This window comes from Acanthaster planci, linkage group LG01, assembly GCF_054643075.1.
Source record: "Acanthaster planci isolate LZ-2023a linkage group LG01, COTS_SCS, whole genome shotgun sequence".
NCBI classification, from domain to species: domain Eukaryota; kingdom Metazoa; phylum Echinodermata; class Asteroidea; order Valvatida; family Acanthasteridae; genus Acanthaster; species Acanthaster planci.
The window spans coordinates 267,398-289,030 of record NC_141777.1 but is presented as its reverse complement, the minus strand read 5'-3'; the positions used below and the strand labels follow the sequence as shown (position 1 = coordinate 289,030).

At 41.9% G+C, this 21,633-nt stretch overlaps 1 protein-coding gene across 3 annotated transcripts; it reads right to left on the bottom strand.

The window, feature by feature from the left end:
• Window positions 1–3,108: 3,108 nt before the first annotated feature.
• Window positions 3,109–19,919, bottom strand: LOC110989933 (uncharacterized). Of its 3 annotated transcripts, XM_087140720.1 has the most exons (4): window positions 15,325–19,919; window positions 12,564–12,659; window positions 11,255–11,373; window positions 3,109–5,001 (listed from the first exon to the last, which is right to left on the bottom strand). In XM_087140720.1, exon 1 carries the CDS (start codon window positions 17,866–17,868, stop codon window positions 16,276–16,278), a length of 1,593 nt encoding a protein of 530 aa, XP_086996846.1. In that variant the 5' UTR covers window positions 17,869–19,919; the 3' UTR covers window positions 3,109–5,001; window positions 11,255–11,373; window positions 12,564–12,659; window positions 15,325–16,275. The 3 variants fall into 3 exon arrangements, with proteins under 3 accessions (XP_086996846.1, XP_022110338.1, XP_022110339.1); XM_022254646.2 differs by lacking the exon at window positions 12,564–12,659; XM_022254647.2 differs by lacking the exons at window positions 3,109–5,001; window positions 12,564–12,659 and adding an exon at window positions 8,073–10,815.
• Between the last annotated feature and the right edge of the window lie 1,714 nt (window positions 19,920–21,633).

Sequence of the window (21,633 nt, the reverse complement as noted above, 5' to 3'; positions counted from 1 at the left end):
GCACCCCTCTTTTGACTCGACAAAACTGAATACTCTGCACCCTCGAAATTCGCTCCTGTTCCCCGCTATTACCTTCTCGCACCCCTCTTTTCCCTTCTTGCACCCCTCTTTTCCGTTCTCACACGCGCTTTTGTCTCCACAAAATTGAATACTCCTGCACACTGCAAATTCGTTCCTGCATCCCCTTTTCCCTTTTCGCACCCCTCTTTTCCGTTATTGAACCCCGCTTTTTTCTCGACAATACTGAATACTTCCCACATGCAAATTCGCTCCTGCACCCCGTTTTCCCTTCTCGCTTCCCACTTGTCCCTCCAAGCGGGGGAGGTTGGGGGCACAGTCCACTGGGCACCATAGGAAAGCACACATGTACACGTAAACAGAGTATAAACGTCATCATAGAGATCAGTACATAGGTCCATTCTCCGTGAAGGAAACAGCCAAGTGGGTATTCTCGACGGGCGGATCCAGCCCCATTAAAATACAGGAATACGATGGACAGGCCGGAACAAAACGGGGCCATGGAACCCTCACAAAAAATCAGCTCATACACATGAAAAACACCGGGGACATTTTGGTAAAGCAGTTCACATTGACTTCATTATTTCAGCACTGTCTTCAGGACAATTTTTACTGTGATTGCACACTTGTACAGTACATGGACATGTGTATAATTAGCTTAGTACGTGCCTAGTGGAAACCAGTAGGTGATCAACTGATAATATTCAGATGTCTCAACAGAATGAAAAACAAAAGACTAATGAAAGCCATCTAAAGATGTCCCCGAAGATGTTCCGAATAAAGAACGAAATTTTAAATCATCATGATTTTTATCAGTCTTTCTGGATTCTCATATTGAGTTGCCCAGTGGAATCAACAGAGTATACCTAGTTTGCAATGGTTCAGTTCCGTCATACAATACACTGTCCAGTTCAAAAGTTGAAAGCCCACGAAGGCATATATTCTCGGGGAGCTGAGTTTTCAATATCGTTGCCTTAAGTTAAAGCCAATTTAATAAGTGTGCACTACTCTATTCCGTTTTGCTACGACTTCCACCAGGCAGTTTGCAAATTTTCCCCACTGCACTATTCTTTCTTTTTCCTTACTATTGCTGACTTTATGTTTTAATATTTGGGTGCTTGACAAACCCAGTCACCACCTTGAAGGTCAGTGCAGTGGTAATTCACAAACCACATGCAGTCACAGCGCTCGTAAAACCCTGTGGTCAGCATCCCGCTTTTTGTGTGCTTGTGATTCTGGATCTTGAAGGCCACTGTGGGCGTGGAGCAAGGTGAGCATGTGCACTCTTATTGGCTACGTTCTGGCAATACACAAGCCATGGGCGCTGTTTCCTTATTGGTCCATTCTGGTTTGTACACGGACCATCGGTACCGATGGTCCGTGTACAATCAATTTAATGTCGTTTCTATCGAGAGTGTCCGAGTATTAACTTCAGTTCAGTTCACTTTCCACATAATATTACTCTATAGAAACAGTTTCACAAAGTGTATATAATGTGGATGGGGCCCCCCCCAAGAAGCAGTGCTTGTCGAGTGGGGTCCCCAGTTACGAATAAACAAAGTTCCACAAAGACAACAACACAATAACACTTTCAACATAATAAATATTAAATACAGCACATGTGCATGACCATGTAGCCTTTACCTGCTGCAACCCCCTGAGAAAGAAATTAATCATCACTTACATAGTTAATTAGTAATTTACTTTTATATTTTGTGTTTGAATGCTGAGAGACTAGGTGCACGTTTTAAGGAAAAATTCATGGCACTCCATAAATTAGGACCTACCTGTTTCGCAGCAGATGTAGCGAGCTTAGTATATGTGCGAACGAGCGATGAAATTCATCAATTTGCCTTGTAAAGTGGTGATGAAAACTGAGCAAATTGATTGAGATGGCTGAAAGTTATTGAGGTGATACATAAAGGAGCCCAACTGGAAAGTGTAGATGTCAGTGATTTTTAAAGTATTACAATTGTAAAAAAGAGGATTACTACACTCACGAAAGTTAACATTACTAATTACGTAAGGCCTTTTTCTGTAATTGTAAAATTCTATTAATATGACCAACACCACTTTTGCCCCATTCAAGAATTCCATATGAAAGTTATGGTAATTGTCACGGCCGGAGTCTCCGTCCTGCTACTTCTACTGAGGGCGCTCTTCATAGTTAACAGTGAAACTTATCTTTTTCTATCGGACTTCAAAGGGCGCTGTCCACTTTTCTTGGAATTCAGAGGATTCATTAGTTAGCAATCTTGCCAGAGAATTTTACCTGTTTTTTCAACTGTTATTTTGTGTCACCAGATCCCTGAGACATGCCATTGTTACAGGCAATATTTCTCCCCATATTGAGCCACAGTCGTGTAAGTCCAGCTGTTCTTGATGTAATTTTCTCGATATTTTCGTAAGGCGATCTGACTTGTTATTACCATCCCAGGGCGTTCCAAGTTACTCCCCATTTTATTGATCGCTTGCCATTGTTAAAGTGTTAGATAGTACTTTAAGTTTGATCTTAGATAACCATAGATTGCTGCAGGATATGCCATGACTTTCTAGATTCAAGACATTATAGTATTCCACTGCATTTATCAGTTTTCCGTGAGTGAGCAATACCTGTTTCTTGTCTACAACCCGCCATTGTTAGGATGGAACGATCCCTGTATTAAACACTTTGCTTATTCCCACGACTAATTGGAACCTATAGATACGTGTTCAGTGGTTTAACTGTTTTTCTATTGCTATTTAGATGTACGTTGTGATGTTTACAAGAGTTGTGAAGGCTTTCTCGTATTTTTGTTACAGTTTTACCGTGGAATAAAGTCAGTGTGGATACCGGAGCCTGACCTTCGGCCATAATTCTTCTTTGTTCTTCGGTTGAACTTTCTGGTCGAAATCAAGTTACCGCCCCCGTCCGGCTACACTTTTATGTTGGAGAGAACAGTAATATAAAGGTGTCGTATATAACCATTAATAAATCATGGGGAAAGAACTTAACTATAAACTGCCCATTTCTTGCTCAGTTCTTTTTCTATGTTCCATCAATCACAGTCTCTTTACACACACAATAAAACACTAAACCAAACCTCCCAATTAAATTTAGCGATAGTGCTGCATGAGAATCGGTGCTCATTCCTCACCTTTTATTCTATCGGCATGACTACCATTTATGCCATGTGCTGTACTGGGTTTTTATTTTTTTTTTTACAATATTTCAAATTCCATTAGGGAAAAATGTACATCAGTGGCTCAATATAAAATAAGTCGTCCATCGGCCATGTCATGGAAACGTACTCTTAGTAGTTAATATTGAGAAAACTTTCAGTTATACTCCTGTCTGCATACCCCAGTTTGCATATGCAAATTGTACAGCAACTATCTTATGTCGTCCTTAATTTTAAATAATACACAATACCGTTTTGTAAGCAAAACCATGTATCTGGTTTTCTACTGATCACATCATTTATCCATATTTTAGAATCACTCCATTGGATACTATGACGTTGAGGGGAAACCTGTGTCCAAAAACTGTCAGTGGTCCCCTCTGTGCTGGTGTTGGACTTCACCTCATAAATCTACCGGTATGGTGACAATTTTAACGTGCGTCTATTGGTGTGCTCGTTAAAACTAACCATCTACACAATTGATCCCCTTCAAAACCCCATCCTGACACTCCAGATTACATAACACACCTGCCTATTGACCCACACACTATGTGTTATTCGAATTTCCAAGACAATAATTTCCCGCGTTACTGCGAACCGCGGGAAATATATAGTCTTCTCTTTACACTCACAATAAAATACTAAACCAAATCTCTCAATTTAATTTGTCGATAGAGCAGCACGAGAATCGATGAGATAGAAAATACCAAAGCAAGGGTTGCAGAAATCCAACTTTTGCAGAAATTCAAGTAATAACTTTTAACTACATGTAAACCCTGAACTCTTCCCGTACCTCCGTTGAAATGAAAACTCGAACTGCATAATTTATAAACCCAGTATTTGGGTCACTTGCAGCCGCTTCCTCAGTGAGTCTGCAATGTATCCGTCTTTGCTTACATCACTCTTCCAGCGTCCATGACGCTTTAGACAACGCTCACTGATTTGGTTATTAGCCGCTCCCGTCGCTCCCCTGATCTAAGCGAATTTAAGCCCAAGTTCAAACCTGGCGCTCCTGAAGCCAACATATTCAAAATGCACTGTCTTGCTCTTGTGTAGCTCAGCTTCTTGTCCTTGTATATTAATTTACAAATACCTTTAGATATGAAAATCGGTTTGAACAAGTAACCGGATGTTTTTGTAGTCTACATTTGCTGCTGACACGTATTTATTTAACATATTGTATGGACATGCCGAGGTGGTACCTTTACGGCGACCGCATTGCCACTACGACATTGATCAGTTTTACTTTTAATTATCTGAATTTTGAAAAATTCATTTGAATTTCTGTACAACGTATGGAGCTGAGCTCATCATATCTTAGAAAGCCTGCGAATGCTGTTGTAATGCTGTAGTAATTATACATAAGTTTATACCACAAGATCCCCGTTATCTTTGAACTTGTCACACAATGCTCTTACAATATCAGCCGTGACAACATCTTTTTTGACTGTTTTATGCCCAGTAATGCGTTTTGCCGATTCATGCAGATTTCTCACAAAAGCACTATTGGTAGGATCGGCGAAACCATTGAGTTCATGTGCCTACTTGATACTGTATACAGCAGATGAGATGACATGATGGGAATTGTGACCGTCTAAAAGCTCGGTGAGATAAACTGCAATGTGCACAGGTTCAGCTGGTAGAGCAGGAAAACCTTTTAAGGAACAGAAACTTTGCCATCTCTTGAAGCTATTGTAATATTTGATGACTGTTCTATCGCTTTTGGAATGCATAATAAACGCACACATCTTGCTAGCAATTCCAACGTCATTAACTCCAGCCTCATGAAGTGCCTGTGAAACATGTCGCTTCAGCCCGATACCTGTGACACAGAAACAAACTTCTGTTACAATGTGCCGGACCTCTAGTCTTCATTCAAAGTTATTTTCAGAAGACAAGTTTCAGTGCTTTCATTTTGAATTTCAAATAATTCTCAGCGAAAATACCATTATTACCTCGTCCTCTGTTTATAATGTTTACCTGGGGCAATACCAGGCTGTCAACCACAAAACTATTAAAAGCTTTGTTTTTTGACACTGGAAACGATCAGAACCGGGCTGACTTCCACATTGGGATGACCAGAGTACTCTTCGAGCTTTCCTGTTGCAGTTTCATCAAAGCTTTCAATATCAACCTAGGTGGGGGCACCATCCAATTGCATTCATTCTTCCAATTCCGATCGAAGGCATTGACCCCTTCCGTACCCGGGCACCACCATCTTGAATTAAATTTTTTACAATGTGCGCGCAAAATGTTTTCCTGTATTTTAGCTAGCTGACTTTCCGATATCTCTCACTGAGACTAGCTGATTTTATTCTCAAAACCTGCTAACTTAGACGATATTAGATCGTCCAGTTTGTCCATCAATGCGGATAGAGAGCTTACAACTGCTTGCCGCACTCGCTCGAGCTTGCTTGCTGTTCCATTGTGGAAAATAGGTTCAGGAACGCGCATCTATGGGTGTGCTCGCTAGAACTAACCATCTACACAATTATTACCCCCTTTAAAACTCCCATCCTGGCATTCCAAATTACATAACACACCTGCTTATTGACCCACACACGTGTTATTCGAATTTACAAGACAACAATTTCCCGCTTTACTGCGAACCGCGGGAAATATATAGTCGTCCTCAACATGGGTGCACCCTCTATCGTCACAATCTGGGTCATGCTGATATATTCTGAAAGTTGAACACTGATGGCGCCCTTCCAAAATCCTTGGCTATTAAAATAAGGTCCAAATTTTAAAAATTGATAGTTATTTTGCTTTCATTTACTTAATTGAATAGTCGTTTCCGATATAGGCTTTGAACAACTTTGCTCTGTGTACTTGCATGAAGACGAAAAGTTACAAAATTGTTTTATGATATTTCTAGAGGTAAACATTGAAATTTAAACAACAGTCTGGAAAAAGTTCAGCAGCTTAAAAAATAATCTGCATTTTTTTGGATCATTTCTACACTCTAATCTGACCTTTGCTAAGAAGAACTGCATCAGGCTACCCTGACTAAATCTAAAACACCTCAACAAAATCTTCGCGATGTTGTACATTCTCGTCCTTCAAAGTACGCGAGGTGAAAAAACACGTACATGAAAGAGACCTAGGAAGAGAATGCCGGAAGTGAAAGGACGTCTGATTTTTCCACATTATTACTTGAATTGTATTCCGACATGAATGTTTCCTTGGTGGTTTCAATTAAAGATCGTATGTTTAAAAAGAGCAGAACGTGATAGGGTGGAACCATGCACGTAAAATCCCCAAATAGCTGTGACGTATTTAATGCACAAAATGTTTGAACGACATTATTTTGCCTTTCCCAATGCCCTGTGAGGGTACTAAGTGAATCGTTCTCAATTTGTGTGCTCTTTCTATCGTCGCAATTTTGGTTTTACATGCTAGTAAATTCTGCAAATTGAACATTGATGGTGCCCTTCCGAAACTCTTGACTAGACAATAACGCCAACATTTTTTAAACTGCATATTTTTGCTTTTATTATCTTCTTTAAAAATCGTTTTAAACGTAGGTCTTGTACAACTTAGCTCAGTGTACTTGCATGCAGACGAAAAGTTACAAAATGTTACAAAATTGTTTCATGGTATTTCTAGACGTCAACATTGATATTGAAATAAGAGAACAGAAAATTTCAGCAGCCTTAAATTGGAAAACAAAATAACTAAAGGAATAATCTGCATTAGAGGAAATTTTTACAGTTTAATCTGACCTTTGCTGGCAAGAACTGCATCAGGCCTGCCTGACTAAATCTATAGAACACATCAACTGCTGGTACGTAAATCTTCGAAACGTATATTTTCGTCCTTCATGTAAGTACGCGAGGTAGAAGAAAGGTACATGAACAAAGAGACCTAGTACGGGAGCGTATAAGGGCTACATGCAAAAAGTTTTATTTCGAGTTACTATTTCGCCGCGGCGAGACGATAACTCATGTTTTGGGGGTTTTTGTTTGTTTGTTTGTTTGTTTGTTTTTTTGTAAATGGCCCCTGTACGCTCCGTAACCTAGGAACCAAATGCTGGAATTGAAAGAACGTCTGATTTTTCCACATTGTTACTTGAAATGCACACAGAAAATATTCCGACATGAGTGTTTCCTGGGTGGCTTCAGTTACAGATCATTTGTTCCAAAATTGCAGAACGTGATCGGGTGGCACCACTTGAAATCCCCTTAAGCGGGCCGAGCAAGGATCACGACAGCTCGCCATGTGACCTTTTAATTTTAGGCTCTACTGAAGCTAATGCGCTACTGAGAGAAGAAAACCGAGAAAAAATTACAACTATTTTTAGCTCGGTGCTTGCCTTTTTTGACAGGACTATCAAAGCGAGACTTTCAAAATCCCTGTTGTAGAATATGAAGTACTTCACCATCAATACGTTCTGAACACTACAACAATTATAATTTAAAACTAAAGTTGATTTCATTGCTACACTTCCAGCTAATTCTTGATAAGTTACAATTTTGACTAGCTGCTCGGGGAGTTATGATCTGCTACTTTACTTGGCAATACAACACCTGGAATTTTCCAAATCATTTCAGGTGGACCTTCGGTAGTTAACATCTACACCTGAACACGTATTTTTTTTCCCAAGGTTGCTGGAAAATGAAAACTGGCTGCATTTGATAGGCCTTGGTGATCTTGAGCACAGTATTTAAATACTTGTTGAATCTTTCTTCTCCCTTTGTCATCGTTGGAACTGAACGTATAGCGATCGTGTGAAGATTTTCCACGAAGTGCCACTCGTCTTCTTCCCATTTGCAGCTTGTTGTCGATTATTCGCTGTCATTGGTTGGATTTTCAAACTGGCGTGTATAAAAAGACTTTTCGTCGCTTTGCTTTAAAAAAAGTCTACCTCTGAAAAAATTTCTTCTCATTTCAAATCCTATATAATGATCCAAAAATTCAAAGCAAAACAATTCTTGAGCAAATCTCTCGGATTGGTCCTTTGCCCCAGCATAACGATTACGACGCTTTAAGACACCAACCGACAATACTCGTTTATGAGACAAAACGCTCTTCGGGCGAGGTTGACAAAAATGTCTTTAATCAAAGGGTGTCCAATTGTTGCCCCGGATAGAACTACAAACACGGCGCTGTCACCGACGCAAATGACTCACGCAGTGCTTTTGGGCCCAACACTGACTTGGTCAGATACTTTATCTTTATTACCGTAATTAAATTGGAGTTTTTGTGAGGTTTTCCAGGCAGCGTAGAAATGGGCAAACACGGGGAGGCTGGCCCGCTTACGGACTTTGGACAGGCAGAGGTAGATAGGTGTCCACCGCGCAGTCATCATGAGCAGGAAATGCAAATTGGCGCCGGAAATGAGGGCGACACTGTGCTTCGGCGGCGACTAGACAGGGTGCAGTCACGGATGGGTGTTGAATCATCGCCAGTGCGATTTTACAGGTGGCTTCCGTACGTGTTCCATTATTGTGTTGTGTACTTGATGTTTTGCATACATTATGAGCCATGGGGTGAAAGGCGCGGTATAAGGGGGAATGTGTTTTCAAATCCAAGATGATTAAAGGTGGGTTTTGATTATCAAATTTGTACGCGTTTTGCCCTTTAAATGCTGGGGCCCTCTATTCATTTCTAAATTCTGCAACTTGCATCTTCACGTTTTCTACACTGATGTCTTCTGTAAATTCATGCATCAACGACATTTTCATTCGATTCTAAAAAGCAAATTAGAGTTTTGAATTGGCAGGAAGTGTGAAGACGAGATGACGATCAATTGAACTAATTTCAGAGATGTTTGTGCATGAAGACTTAATCTGATCACATCATCACTGAGCCTCGAATGAGCACTTCAAGCGTGCGAAATGGTATGGCTACCCTTACATTTGAAAAAAAAAGGGTCAATGGGTAGGACGTAGTCGATGATATAAAAATGTTCTTTCTCATAATTTGTGAAATAGAGCCCTCCTACAACATGTTTAATTAAGATGTGTTTTCAGTGGGTTTCGACGTAATGCTGGCCAGAAATCGAACTAGGTCACGATGTCATGTATTGTTAATATCGTAAACCTAAAATGAGTGTATTTCGATCCTCGTTTGTTTGTGTTGATCGATTCTCCTGCGGCATTGGTATATATTTTTTTTTCGAAATCCCTCCACAGGTTTAAGCTTCAGGCGAGCCTTAATAGACCCAAGTCTTTTTTTCACTGATGTGAATACGTGTGATAGGCGCAGATCAACGCGTTGGCTCATTGACGCCTTGTCAATTATTCAACATGTTATGGAGTGGCTGTCACCGATCTGCCAATGGTCCCCCGTAAATGGGTAATTCCACAAAAAGGGTTCCATTTTTGTGTGCGTCCCTGTCACATCTGACATAGGATTTTGTAAGTTCAGAACACATTTTCTAATTTCCAAGAGTGGTGAATGAATTGAAATTACCTGCCAAACAAATAGTAATAGTTTGAAATCAATTCCGGTGATATTTCCATGTCATAAAGCAAAGGTCAGATGTAACGGACACAAAAATGTCACACTTTTAGACTCCTAATTTCTGGGATTACCCAGGCACATCCGATGAACAAAATTTTAACATCACGACAATCATGTAGGGCATTCCATTTGTACTGGTGACCCAGATGAGTTGTTTCATCGCCGAGTTAGCTAAACCTGTCCTGCTCGTGGCATTTCAATTACAGATGTTCTGTGGCGGTAAATTTTAAGGGTATAGTAACTAAGGGCCTCATAGTAGCACTATGTCGCGCTTCAATATGGCATGCGTCACAGGCCACTAATGGAAGCATTGTGGAAGTCTATGCGCTCTACGATTGATTTAACCTGCAGAATCAATCAAAATGTTTTTACATCTTCTAGAACTACAATATCAAATTACGGAGTTGTATATACCGCAACTCAGCTAAAAACATGCACACGAAAAGACGGATGAAAAAAAAAGAGAAAATGCAACTGACACGTGGCAGGCCAGTCTAGCTTTAGTTCATTGGGGAATTTTCTCAGTTTTAAAGAGAAAAGAACAAGCATGAGTAAAAGTTTGAATTGGAAAGGAGGTTAACTTTTCATTTTGGGAACCTCAAAGTAAAAATAACAGCAACGAAATAAAATTGCAAATTAATGTCAGTTTCACATTTTCACCAAACAAACAACTGTAAACAAACGTCCGCAAAACATTTTTCACCTGGGAACTTCAACTGTTGGGCAATCGGTTTTCTTTTACCTAGTGTAGGTTCTGCTTTGCAAATATTGTTTTCACATTTTGGGCCATAAACCCTAAGATACCGTGAGTATAGCAGAAGCCAGGACACTGTAATTTTTTGAGGCACACTCATGGGCGTCGCCAGGATTTTTTCCGGGGGGGGGCCATTTTCCCCATTGGATGGGGAATTGATGAGAATTATGATAAACCCGCTCAAGGCCAAGGGCGAAGGGGCGATATTTTTTAAAGCAAATCGATGACTCTCATCCCATTTCCTCTTTTTTACTTTTTATTTCGTTTTTCCCACTTGTTTTCAATGCTCCCCATTTTTTTCAGGGGGGGGGGACAAGTGCCCCCTCTTGCCCTCCCCTCGCCACGTCCATGGACACTCTGTCTCTCCCCATTGCCAATGACGAGTCACCTTCTCCTTGCAGGGAATCCCACCGGCTGTCAGGTTTTGCAATGAATGCAAAGGTTGAAAGCAAAGATAAAAATCCATGAAACTAAAAATTCCAAGTTCAACCCAAATTGCAAGTTGAAAGCAGTGCATGTACTTGAAAAGGCCGGAAGTATATGTTTATGGTTATTCATCACACACAGTCGGGATATTTCTGCAAAATTACAAGGCATCGATGATAGTTTTAATTAAGGCAAGCACTGATCAAGACCTTGAGAGGAAATGAGTTCACGGCTCAGTGTCGTCAATTATGTCAAAATGTAAAAGCTAGGTAAATAATTAATTTAAAGACATCCAAGCCTCTTTCTCTTACTTTTATGCCCTTGAGACGTGGTGTCAATTAGGTATGTTCTCTTTCCTTTTACAAAGATATGAAGGTTCTGCACATTTAAAGCTTTGTGGTGTGGAACATGTTTGTATGGAACTTACTTTATGGCGTAATTATTTGACATGATGCGATGTCAGCGATTCCAGTTTGGAGTTTTTTAACTGACAGGACTAACTCTTTGGGGCAGCTTAGGGCGAACGGTGGTTGAACATGCATTAAGCTGTGATAGGAAATAAAGAGATTATTCAGTGTAAATAATGTAGCAAAATTAATGCGTCAAAATTTCGGCACACTGGACGCCACGCTTTTCGTCAAGACATGTTTTTGGTGAACACTTGTAAGCGAATCAGATCCGTTTTTCGTTCATAGCAAGCGATGCAAGAGATGATTTGAATCGTGCGCGTCACTATATGCTATCACACAGATACTAGACTAAACTTCAATTTTGCCCTTATCAAAATAAATTGGGGCGGATCCGGAAGTTTCAAAGCAAAAAATGTTTTTCTTTGTGGGGATCGTGGTGATTAAATCGTAAATGCAGCAATAGCAGCAGCAAATTACAATGTCCAGGGGTTTATCGTTATTGTATCCCACTGTTGATCTGTGGATATTATCTTTGATGGGAAAAGGGTATATGCATGTACCCCCACATCTTGCAAGGGGATGGGCAATTTTGACCGTCCTTTACTTTTCGGAGATGTGAAAGAGAATGTTGGGTAACTAGGTGATCAGTACACATCTCAGCCATATGTAAAAAAAGTAAACGAATAACACGCACTTTAAAAGTACCATTTACATTTCCCTTACGAACAGCTCTCCCTTAATTAATACGGTGCCCCCAGCCCTCACTTTTTGAATGTCCGGGGCTGAGCAATTTTTTTAAAGAGGATATTCTACTTCTCGCCTACATGTATTTATGCCTGCTCTTAAAGCAAATGAAAAATATCCACTGAAGGTACTAATTCAGGATGATTCTGGCGCAGAGGCAGTGTTAGCTGGACAGTGTTTTTGTCATTGGAGAGTATATCTGGTCAACCAGTTTTCAGCTTTAAAGTGTAGCTGCAATTTGTTTTTAGTTTACACAATTTTCTGCATCTTTGTACTTTTCTTCGTTGTATAAAAACTCTTTTACACTCCTATTTAGTTAAGTGTACTGAAAAGTGCATGTTTAAACAAATAAAATTATCCATGGAACTGAGGGCACTGTTGCTGTGACATCTTCTGGGAAGACATTGTTCAGTGCATAGGTGTTTCTGTTCAAATTGTGAGCCCAAAATTTACCTACTGAAAACATTTCTGAGAGAGGGATTGACATTTTCTTGTTGCTATGCACATGAACAACAAAGAATCAGCAAAGAAGAGAAAACTGAGTCCAGGAAAATCTACAAAAATGAAGAACTGTGTACAAACCAAAGTAACATTGTGGCTTCTTCCTGAGATGACATAGCAGTTTTGCTCATGAATACGGAAATACTCATTAGCATAAGTGCCAAAAAGGCGAATACCCTTTGAAATAATGAAACAGAAGTTGAAAACAAGGTCAACTGAGGTAGAAAGGTACATTTTAGACGTTTGTAATCACAAAAATCTATTGCAGCCACCCTTTAAGTTTGCTCCAACTGACAGCCATAGATTTTAGCAACTTTATAGGTTTTGTTGCATAGTTCTTTACCCAAAATCCTTACTCCAATGGAAGGTTCTCTGTTGGTTTTTGGTTTGTTTTCCTGTAAATGCAAATTCACAAATGTTGTTTTTCAGTTAGGGGAGCCGACTGATCTGTTCACTTCCTTGAAGGTTTGCCACTCGTGACATTGCTGGATTAATTGTTGTCCTGAACGCTAATAGCAAAGGTGGTATCCTGCAGTAATGTAATTGAAACCCAACTGGATCTTAAGGTACTGTTCAGTCAACATCGATTTAACTCCAATCGATCCATGTGAGAGAGCTCTCTCAAACGGGGCCTTGTTTGTGAGATCTGAAGAAGAGAAAGTATGTGCCTGTGATCTTTCCTGTGCCATTAACCGGCTTGAGTTTCAAAAGCACTGTGCTTGGTCTTTTTTAAAGCCGTAAAAAAGAGTCAGTTTGTTCAGCGTTCAACCACCAACCATTCTGCGTTCCCCCAAGATGAGCGATCTTTTGATTGCAGACATTCAGTTCCAATATTGACCCTGTCTCGTGTTCGTGGGTTGTTTATGACTATGCCAGGAAGTCGGGGATAATATAGCCTGCATTCAGGTTGAAAAAAGAGTGATGTTTGATGTTTTCATCATCCGGAAAACTGGCAGATAAAATGCAAAGGATTTGTAGCGTCCGTGCGTGCAATTTATCATTGGTGGCAAAAGCCGTGTCCCCATACAGTTATGAGCAGAAGCTGTTGCAAATTTAGATGCCGATATCAGTTTCATTGTAAACATAGTTTAAGACTATGCAGGCATTATAGGGTTATACCCATAAAAGACATAGATCCCCAAAGGGTGCGAAACACATGTTTTAGAGTCGTAAATTTCCGAAGTAGCTGTAACCAGTTGATCCTGCCTTTTTAAAATTGTAGTTGAAATGCCTGCCAACCATATTACGCGGTTTCAATCAGCCAACGCTGTTTCAGCACTAACCCACGATAATTGGGGCCACACATTACCAACTGCGTAGCTTATGTTTAGGTCCTTCGAGATGAATTGTCAATAAAGAGCGTTTTCAAATCGGAAGTCAGTTCTTCAACTTTGACTCGTTTCAGGAATTGCAGTGAAGGACGTTGAAGACTTCTATCAGCAAATGGCGTGACAATACTTTCAGAGTCCTTGCTAGGTTTACATTTCAGAGGAAATGGCGCCAAAAGGTCGGACCATTGTCAGTTTCGGATATTGTAAGCTCTGCAGGACCCGGGCTACCCGTACGATGTCTTGCATTTCAACATCAAATCCCACCCCTAGAAAGCCCCATCAGACGGCAATCAGCTTGCATTTCACGAAATTCAAACCGCATCATTATAATATCCAGAGAGATGATTCACAGCAACGCGAAAGGCATGTATGTTACTCATCATTCGCCACTTCCAAATAACCGTTACCTAACAAACAAAATTCAAAACCAAATTTACAGAGATGGAAAATGTTTTCCAGCTGAAACTGGACGCCCGAACTTATGGACCAGAAATATGCGATGTGATCACAGAGATAGATAAAAAATACTGCGTTGTAATATCAACAATGTTGTTTTGTAATATCGACAATATTTTTAGGTACCAAACGCTCCTCTAAGAAGTGGGTGGGGCTTGAATTTATGGGATGTCCTATTTAAAAATAAAAACCTATTCTGCTAATATCTACTAATTTGACATTCTTCTGACTACACGTACCGAGGGTTTTGTGCAGTTATGAGTAAAAGATTGTAATTCTGTAACAACTCCCCCGGTAGCATGAAAACAAAAGCGAGACATGTTAGGGGAAAAATTGTTCTCTTTTATCTAGTTTGTAAATCGTGGATATTGTTAGATGAGTTTTAACTTGAATTTAAAGAGTAGTAGCTAAAATATCTAATTTGGTTCTGCTGCGACATTTTGAACGGGCGAATGTCTCGAGCAACATGAAATCCATCAAGTGAAGGAAGCCCTGTCTGCACAATTGTCCCCTAAGGCAATGCAGCCAGAAGACGAAAGAATAACTGTACTAACGCGGCCTGCGTTGGGTTCCATGAAAAACGAATCCTTATTTATGCCTGTACTGTTCCCCTGATTAAAAGTGCTGCTGCTCGAACATTGAAACAGCACGATGGTGACATAATGGCATAACAAAGCTTTTAATAGGTACACATTTTTCGACAGAGAAGTTGTTAACGAAGAATCATTGAAGATAAAAACAGTATATCTAATATCTTCATAATGCGTTCTTTCAATAGGCAAAATGTTCACATAATTTGAAGTGATACTAATCCTTCAAAGTGGAATAATACCTACTTGCTCGTTTAATACATTTGAATTGCCGCACGCGTGGCGCATACTGTATGGAGTGGCCTGGAACAACAGGTTCAGACTAAACCGTTTTAGGTATTTATGAATATGTGATGACTTTTACCATGCTAGCTTTGGATTAAGGGGATTAACATAGTTTTTCTCAAAGCTTGACAGTCAAATTATCCTGGTGCGTTGGAATGGTTACTATTAAAGGATTCATACCTGTTACTTGCCAATGGTCGCATCTTTCTTCTCAAAGGAAAAGAATTCGTGACGCCGATAAGTGTTCATGGTGGCAGAACTTAAACTCATCATCATGATGGGACAGTTTCCAAAAGTGTCAATACAGCATGCTCCATTTCTTGATGTCAAATATCTTGGGAACTGAAGAAGTACCATAAATTCTCTAAATATGGTTAGCATGGAAAGATCTCGTTTTCCAAGTGGATCTTGTGCATACAAACAAACACGGGCGTCAATCGCTGCCGGAGGTGATGTGACTACACGTATGGTGACATTTCTGCCAGTCTACAGATAATTGTATAAATTTCAAAAGTTCAATTGGGCGGGGGGGGGTCACGGACTTCCAATGGGGGACACGTACGTGCCACCCCCCCCCCCTTGGAGACAGCGTCGGTCGGCAAAGGCAAGCACACCCAGAGATTATTGAGGTGAAGTTAGCTTTAGAAAACGCGTGGGGATTGTCTTCCACGCGCATTATATAATTCCTCAACGTACCCCTATAAATAACAAAATTGTAATGCCACTCTGTCCTTTTTTGAATATTTCCATCAAAACAAAGACTTTTCAGTGGAACAAAATACTTTTACAATCGAAACGCAAAAATGGGTTGTTATATTGTGCAGTACACATACTTATAAATCAGGGTGAGATCACGTTGTTGAAATTATAAACCAACCAAAGGAAAACTTATTATTGTGGAAACTGCAGTGACTCCATATATCAGCTCTCCCTAACACACGATAAGATATTTAATAGTTCCCGCCAAAAGTACACAAGTTTGCCCTGTGAGTCTGCACGTCGATCTGGAACGCCAAAAAATGGCATGGCCAAAGCTATACACAGAGTCATCAAGAAACTGAATAATGTAGATTTCACAGAATTGCAAGGTAAAAACGTGCTTGTCAGCTGGCCAAAAAGACAAGATGCCCTCTAATGGTCAAATTTTGGAGATATTGGAGGCAGATGTGTGCAGGAGACGGATGCCGAGTTATCACTAATGATATAAGGGTCGGTGTTAGGTAACGGTTGCGATGATGTCCTCAGTCGTCCAGACAGCGTACTCGGCAGGATTGTCAGATCAATATGTGTATCGCTCTCGATGCTCCGTTTATCGAAGCGTGGGCTGCCCAATTCGCTGGCATCTCCTCGCTGGTATGTCAGGCGACTCATGCTGCTCGACTTGAGGGGACTTTGCGATGACGATCGGATAATGGGTTCGGTGGGGTCGGCCATGAGCAGAAGGTCCTCCATAGAGCTTGACGTCTGCCCGGCGTGGCCACGGACTCGTCTGTGGGGTTTCTGCGCAGCGGCTGAGCAAGGGCGCATGGGAGCAGCCGGTGGCTGGGGTCTCCTCGTAAATAAGCCTCCACGTGATGTTGATGAAGGTGAAATACCTTTGGAGAGGGTCGGCGAGTTGTCCTGCACGTCCTTATCGAAAAGCGGGAACTGGTGATGTTCATGTCCTGCAGGATGCTGCTTCCCTACTCCATGAACATCGGGAAAGCTGAATCCAGTTGCCGGCAAATCATGCGAACGATTCTCCAACAGTAGTTCTTTAGACCGGCAAACTAACTCATCCATGTACGTGAAGTGCTGCCTTGATACTGCACCGTTTCCTGTCTCTAAGGTCAAGCTGCTGTCAGACGTAGTACAAAGAGAAAGTGGAGTAAGACCATGACTCAGCAGATCCTCCACTACCGAGGTAATATGTACATCCCTTTGAGATGCCAAGGCTCCGTTTTTTGTTGCAATTGTCTTGGTCTGACAGTGAGACAAGAGACCTTTCTCTGTCATCTTCTCTGTGTATGGTTGCTTAGGGAGCAGGACCTCCACTTCAGAGGTGGAGCAGCCAGCCTCTCGCGCCCATTCCGCCGCGTTCATGTTCCTCACTTCATCCCGGATGACGACCGACGCCTTCGCTTCCAGGGCCAGCAACCGAGCACAGTCGATGTACCCGTTCTTGGCCGCCTCCATGAGGGGTGTCATGCCGTCGGCGTTCACCTTGTCCACCTCCAGCCCAAGTCTGCGGAAAGACCGGGATATGATCTCGATAGCCTCGGCATTGTTGGCCAGGGCGCAGTACATCAGGGGCGTGTTCCCGTTGTGGTCCTCCGAGTTTGGGTCCACGTTATTGCGGACGAGCTTCCTGATAACGCCGTTGCAGTGTAACTCGCAGGCGTAGCTGAGGGCACTTCGCCCTACGTGGTCCACGAGGTTTACGCTGGCCTTGTAACTTATCAGCAAGTCAACAACTTTGTTCCGTGTCTCGGCATCAGAGACCCTCATGGCTCGAATGAGGGGCGTCTTGCCGTGTGCATCCCGTGCGTCCACGAGTGGTTGACCCTCTACCGCGTCCAAAATGAACTTGGCTAGATGGATCTTTCCTTTGGCCACAGCATTGTGAATGGCCAGGGTACCCGATATCTGACCGAGGCTTGCCCGTCTTGTTCTGTCCCGTATGGACGGTACACGCTTAAACAGCGTTTGCAGGGCCGGCGCCGCCGTGCCATCCCTGGACGACATATTTCCAAAGAGATGTACCTAGTGGTTTACCGCTGGAGAACGAACAGTGTTCACGGTCATGTCTGCGTTACTTTCAACCAAAGCGTCCAACCTACCTCCGAGACGGTCGTAATCTGTGCAATGTCTTGATGACATGACAGATAGCGATGCCGGATGTAATTATGTAAGCAGCGTGTCATAAAGAAAGGTCCCCACAGTCCAACGGAATGAACTCCACACATCGAGTCGATGATGTGGTGAACACCCATCCTATGAGCGGCCCATCCCAGTGCGCATTCGGCACACAGCTAGTCAATTCTCCAATATTTGCTCGTATAAATTATGCCAAGTTCCGACAATCGTTAGAAGGGGTAAAAATAATGTCCCGCCGATGCGCCGATGAGTGTGTGATATACAGCGCTGAATAAATTTATGCGATTTGCTCCATCCGTTTCCTACCCCGTCTGCGGAGAACCTCAAAGAGTTCGTGGTTTGTCATGTACAGCACGGGCTGGCCCTTGTCTGTCGCCAATCACCACTCTAGGTCACGAGCTGGGTTCACGATAAATGATGCATTATGCAGCCAGTAAAGCCGGTAATGCTATCTCCACTATTGTCCTGAAAGGAGTGTTGCCATCTAAACCGAGCGGGTTAAATAATGGCCATAAAGTTACTGATACACACGCTTTCCTCGTATCTAGGATCCCTCGCATACCAAATGAGCAGTCACTCCCTATAGCAATTTCAACCGTTGACAAACATCGAGAATAAGACCATAATGAACAGGTAGGTATTGTACTATTAACCCAACCCTGTAATAAACGATAAATTCGTCTCGAGGCCTTCAATGACAAAGGCACTCGGCGGGTTGAAAAAGGGGGTTACCCGGCCCGACCGTGTCGCTGCATCAGTCAAAACGGATTGAGACAAAACAGCAAGGACGGAGTATAGCACTAAAATTTGTTCTGATGGTGAGGAATTTACCGTTGGGCCCAGTAATCATCGTGATAATTCAGAGTTTAGAGCGTACTTGCATTTGGGTGTGGTTGTTACACTTCTGTTATGTCCAAAATATAAAACAAGAAAAGGAACTATAGGCCTAAAGGGTTTTGTAATTGAGCTATTTACATATTCAACAATTAACTCATGAGCTATTCAGCAACAAGCAATTCCAATTACATTTAAAGGAAACTGTTTACTTCCCTCGAACCAGCTTTTGATGGTCTCTGTTCACATCACGTGGGGCGCTGTGACCAGTCCGAAAATTAGGCCAGTCAATGTCTCGAAGAGCGTCAAATTCACGCTGACGCCAATGTTTTTTTTACGCAGCAGTGCAGTGGGCACAGATTAAAGGTACAGTCCCACATTTGCAGTTGTCCATAAAATGACTGACGGAATTGTTGTTGAAAATTATAACATAGAGTGAATGCAACAAGAAAATCTTGTTACATCAAAAATTCAAAGCACTATGGAGCGTCCGCGTCTATAAGGTACGTGGGATAATGGAGGTATTTTGTCTTTTCCTACCTCAATGGTTCGAAAAGCTTACACTGACTTGGGGATGGTCTCGTGTGCTGTGTCTAACAGGTGTGACGGTGGGAACGCGGTTGAACCCAGGCAACTCAAGCGAGCTAATCCAACGAATCCTATGGAGACTCACACTTAAGATGAATTGGATATTTTGCCGTCGCCGGCTAAAGTTCTTAAACGATATTATGCCGGTAGCCTTGTTCTGATTGGTTCGTATTTATTGCCTCATCGTCGTTGGTGTACATGTACTTGTCGGGCCTACCCTAACGATTTTTCTCGTGCAAACTGAACTATTTAAAAAATGCACCAAACATAACGGAATAATTGTCTTCATACTTGCAGTTGGGTATGTGAGTAAAAATAACAATTTGTGTATGTGGCGGCGTGGGGCGCTTGGAGGTATAGGGCCTCCTTGGGTTACGAAGGGACGGGGAAGGGTTGGGTCAGCACACAGGTCCTTGGGACTCGAAGGATGTAGGTAGACTAAAGCAGGGTTGTCGGCTTGCCTCATGTATAACAATTTATTTCGTCTGCTACACCGTTCAGCCTACACCTGTGGATGTCAGGGCAGGCGACTCAAATGTTATATATAACAGGTTTGCCCTTACCCATGCTCAGTGCTTGTCCGAGAGCTTGCGAAAAAAACCTCACAAGCTTACTCGGGTGGGACTCGAACCCACGGCCTCCTGCTTACTAGTGCAGATGTCTTAACCACTCGACCACCGAGCGAGTTGTAGAAAACATGTACGTTACACTTTCCCCACTTAGGCTTACAGAATATCCATTTTTAAATCACAAAAATAATCTAAGATACAGTTTGAGAAAATACGAGCAATGCAGTTTGGAGTTGTGAAATACATTTACATTACAACAATGTGTGATTATGCTTCCCACAGCGGCATTATAAAGACCCACAAAAATTATAACCTAAGTCGAAAAAGCGATGTACGTCCGGGGCCCCATGTCTACACGTACAAGTGCGCCGCAGTAACGCTACATGGGCCTACACAGTACCTACACACTTGTACAACGATCGCCGAACTGCATTTTACTTAAACTTTTCAGGCCCAAAATATCACCATTTTTTCCACCAAAACATGACTGAAATTTACATTAGATTGATCCGTGATCTTCTGCGGTTATATTGACATAGGAACCCAGTCATTACTTTCCCAAATTACACATAAATTATTAGCACCAAAATCGATCTATAATTATGACAAAGTTACCTGTGGATGTCAGGGCAGGCGACTGCCGGAGCCCGCGCACGTAGTAACTTAGCAACAATAAGCATGATGTAATGGTTGAAAAAGAGCCTAATTTTCCTGTACCTAATTCCTATAAGATGTTATAATAAAATGATAATAAACCCATCCTGGTTAGATATTTGTTTGTAAAAGTATGGACATTTTACAATCGAACAAAATAACGATTTTCTTTCCAAAAATAAGTACTAATAATAGTGTAGCGGTCTCCAGCGACGGAGCCTCGGGCGTGCCTTTGGTCGACCCGACGAGCGGCTGTAGAGGCGACCAGGGGGGCAGGTCCGTTTGGAGGCAGTCTACCGCCAGGCGCCGAAGCCTAACAAGTTGCACCCACGGGTCTGGTCTTGGGGGCTGGCAGAAGGGGGGCCGGTACCGTGGGTTACTGGTACTGGGGGATTTCCTAGTGCCCAGTAATCACTCTCCAGCACAGCGTTCTGCTCTGACAGCCAAACCAAGCAGCAGTACGAACTCGTCACGCACAAATATGACCGAACAACAGAAAGACAGGAAAGACCGCGAGTAGCTCGCGCGCATTCCTTATATACCCATGCGCGGGTTATGATTATGGGATATAAATGCTTAACTGCAAATAATTAAAGAGGGCGCTCTAACCACCCCACTATTTCGCTACAATAGTGATGAAATGTGCTTATTTATGTGTTTGTTGGTGGGTCTGACTCCAGTAACTAATGTAAATAAACACAGAACCCGACTTGTGGAACTAACCGGATGACCTTAAAGGTAAAATATCGACCAACAAATTATGTCTATGAGAAAATAATACTAATCCATTACACTCTAATAAATAATCTAAATAATTACAAATGGAGCATTTACCCCCTTACACGTATATAGAATTTAATCGACTTCGACGAATTTCTTTGTAAAGTGCACTGTGCCATGTCAGAAAATCTGAACTTTTCAATACCAAATTTTGGCAGAGTGGTTCGCCATGGTTAGGGGACTCGACGGTCACGTTTATAACGTGAGA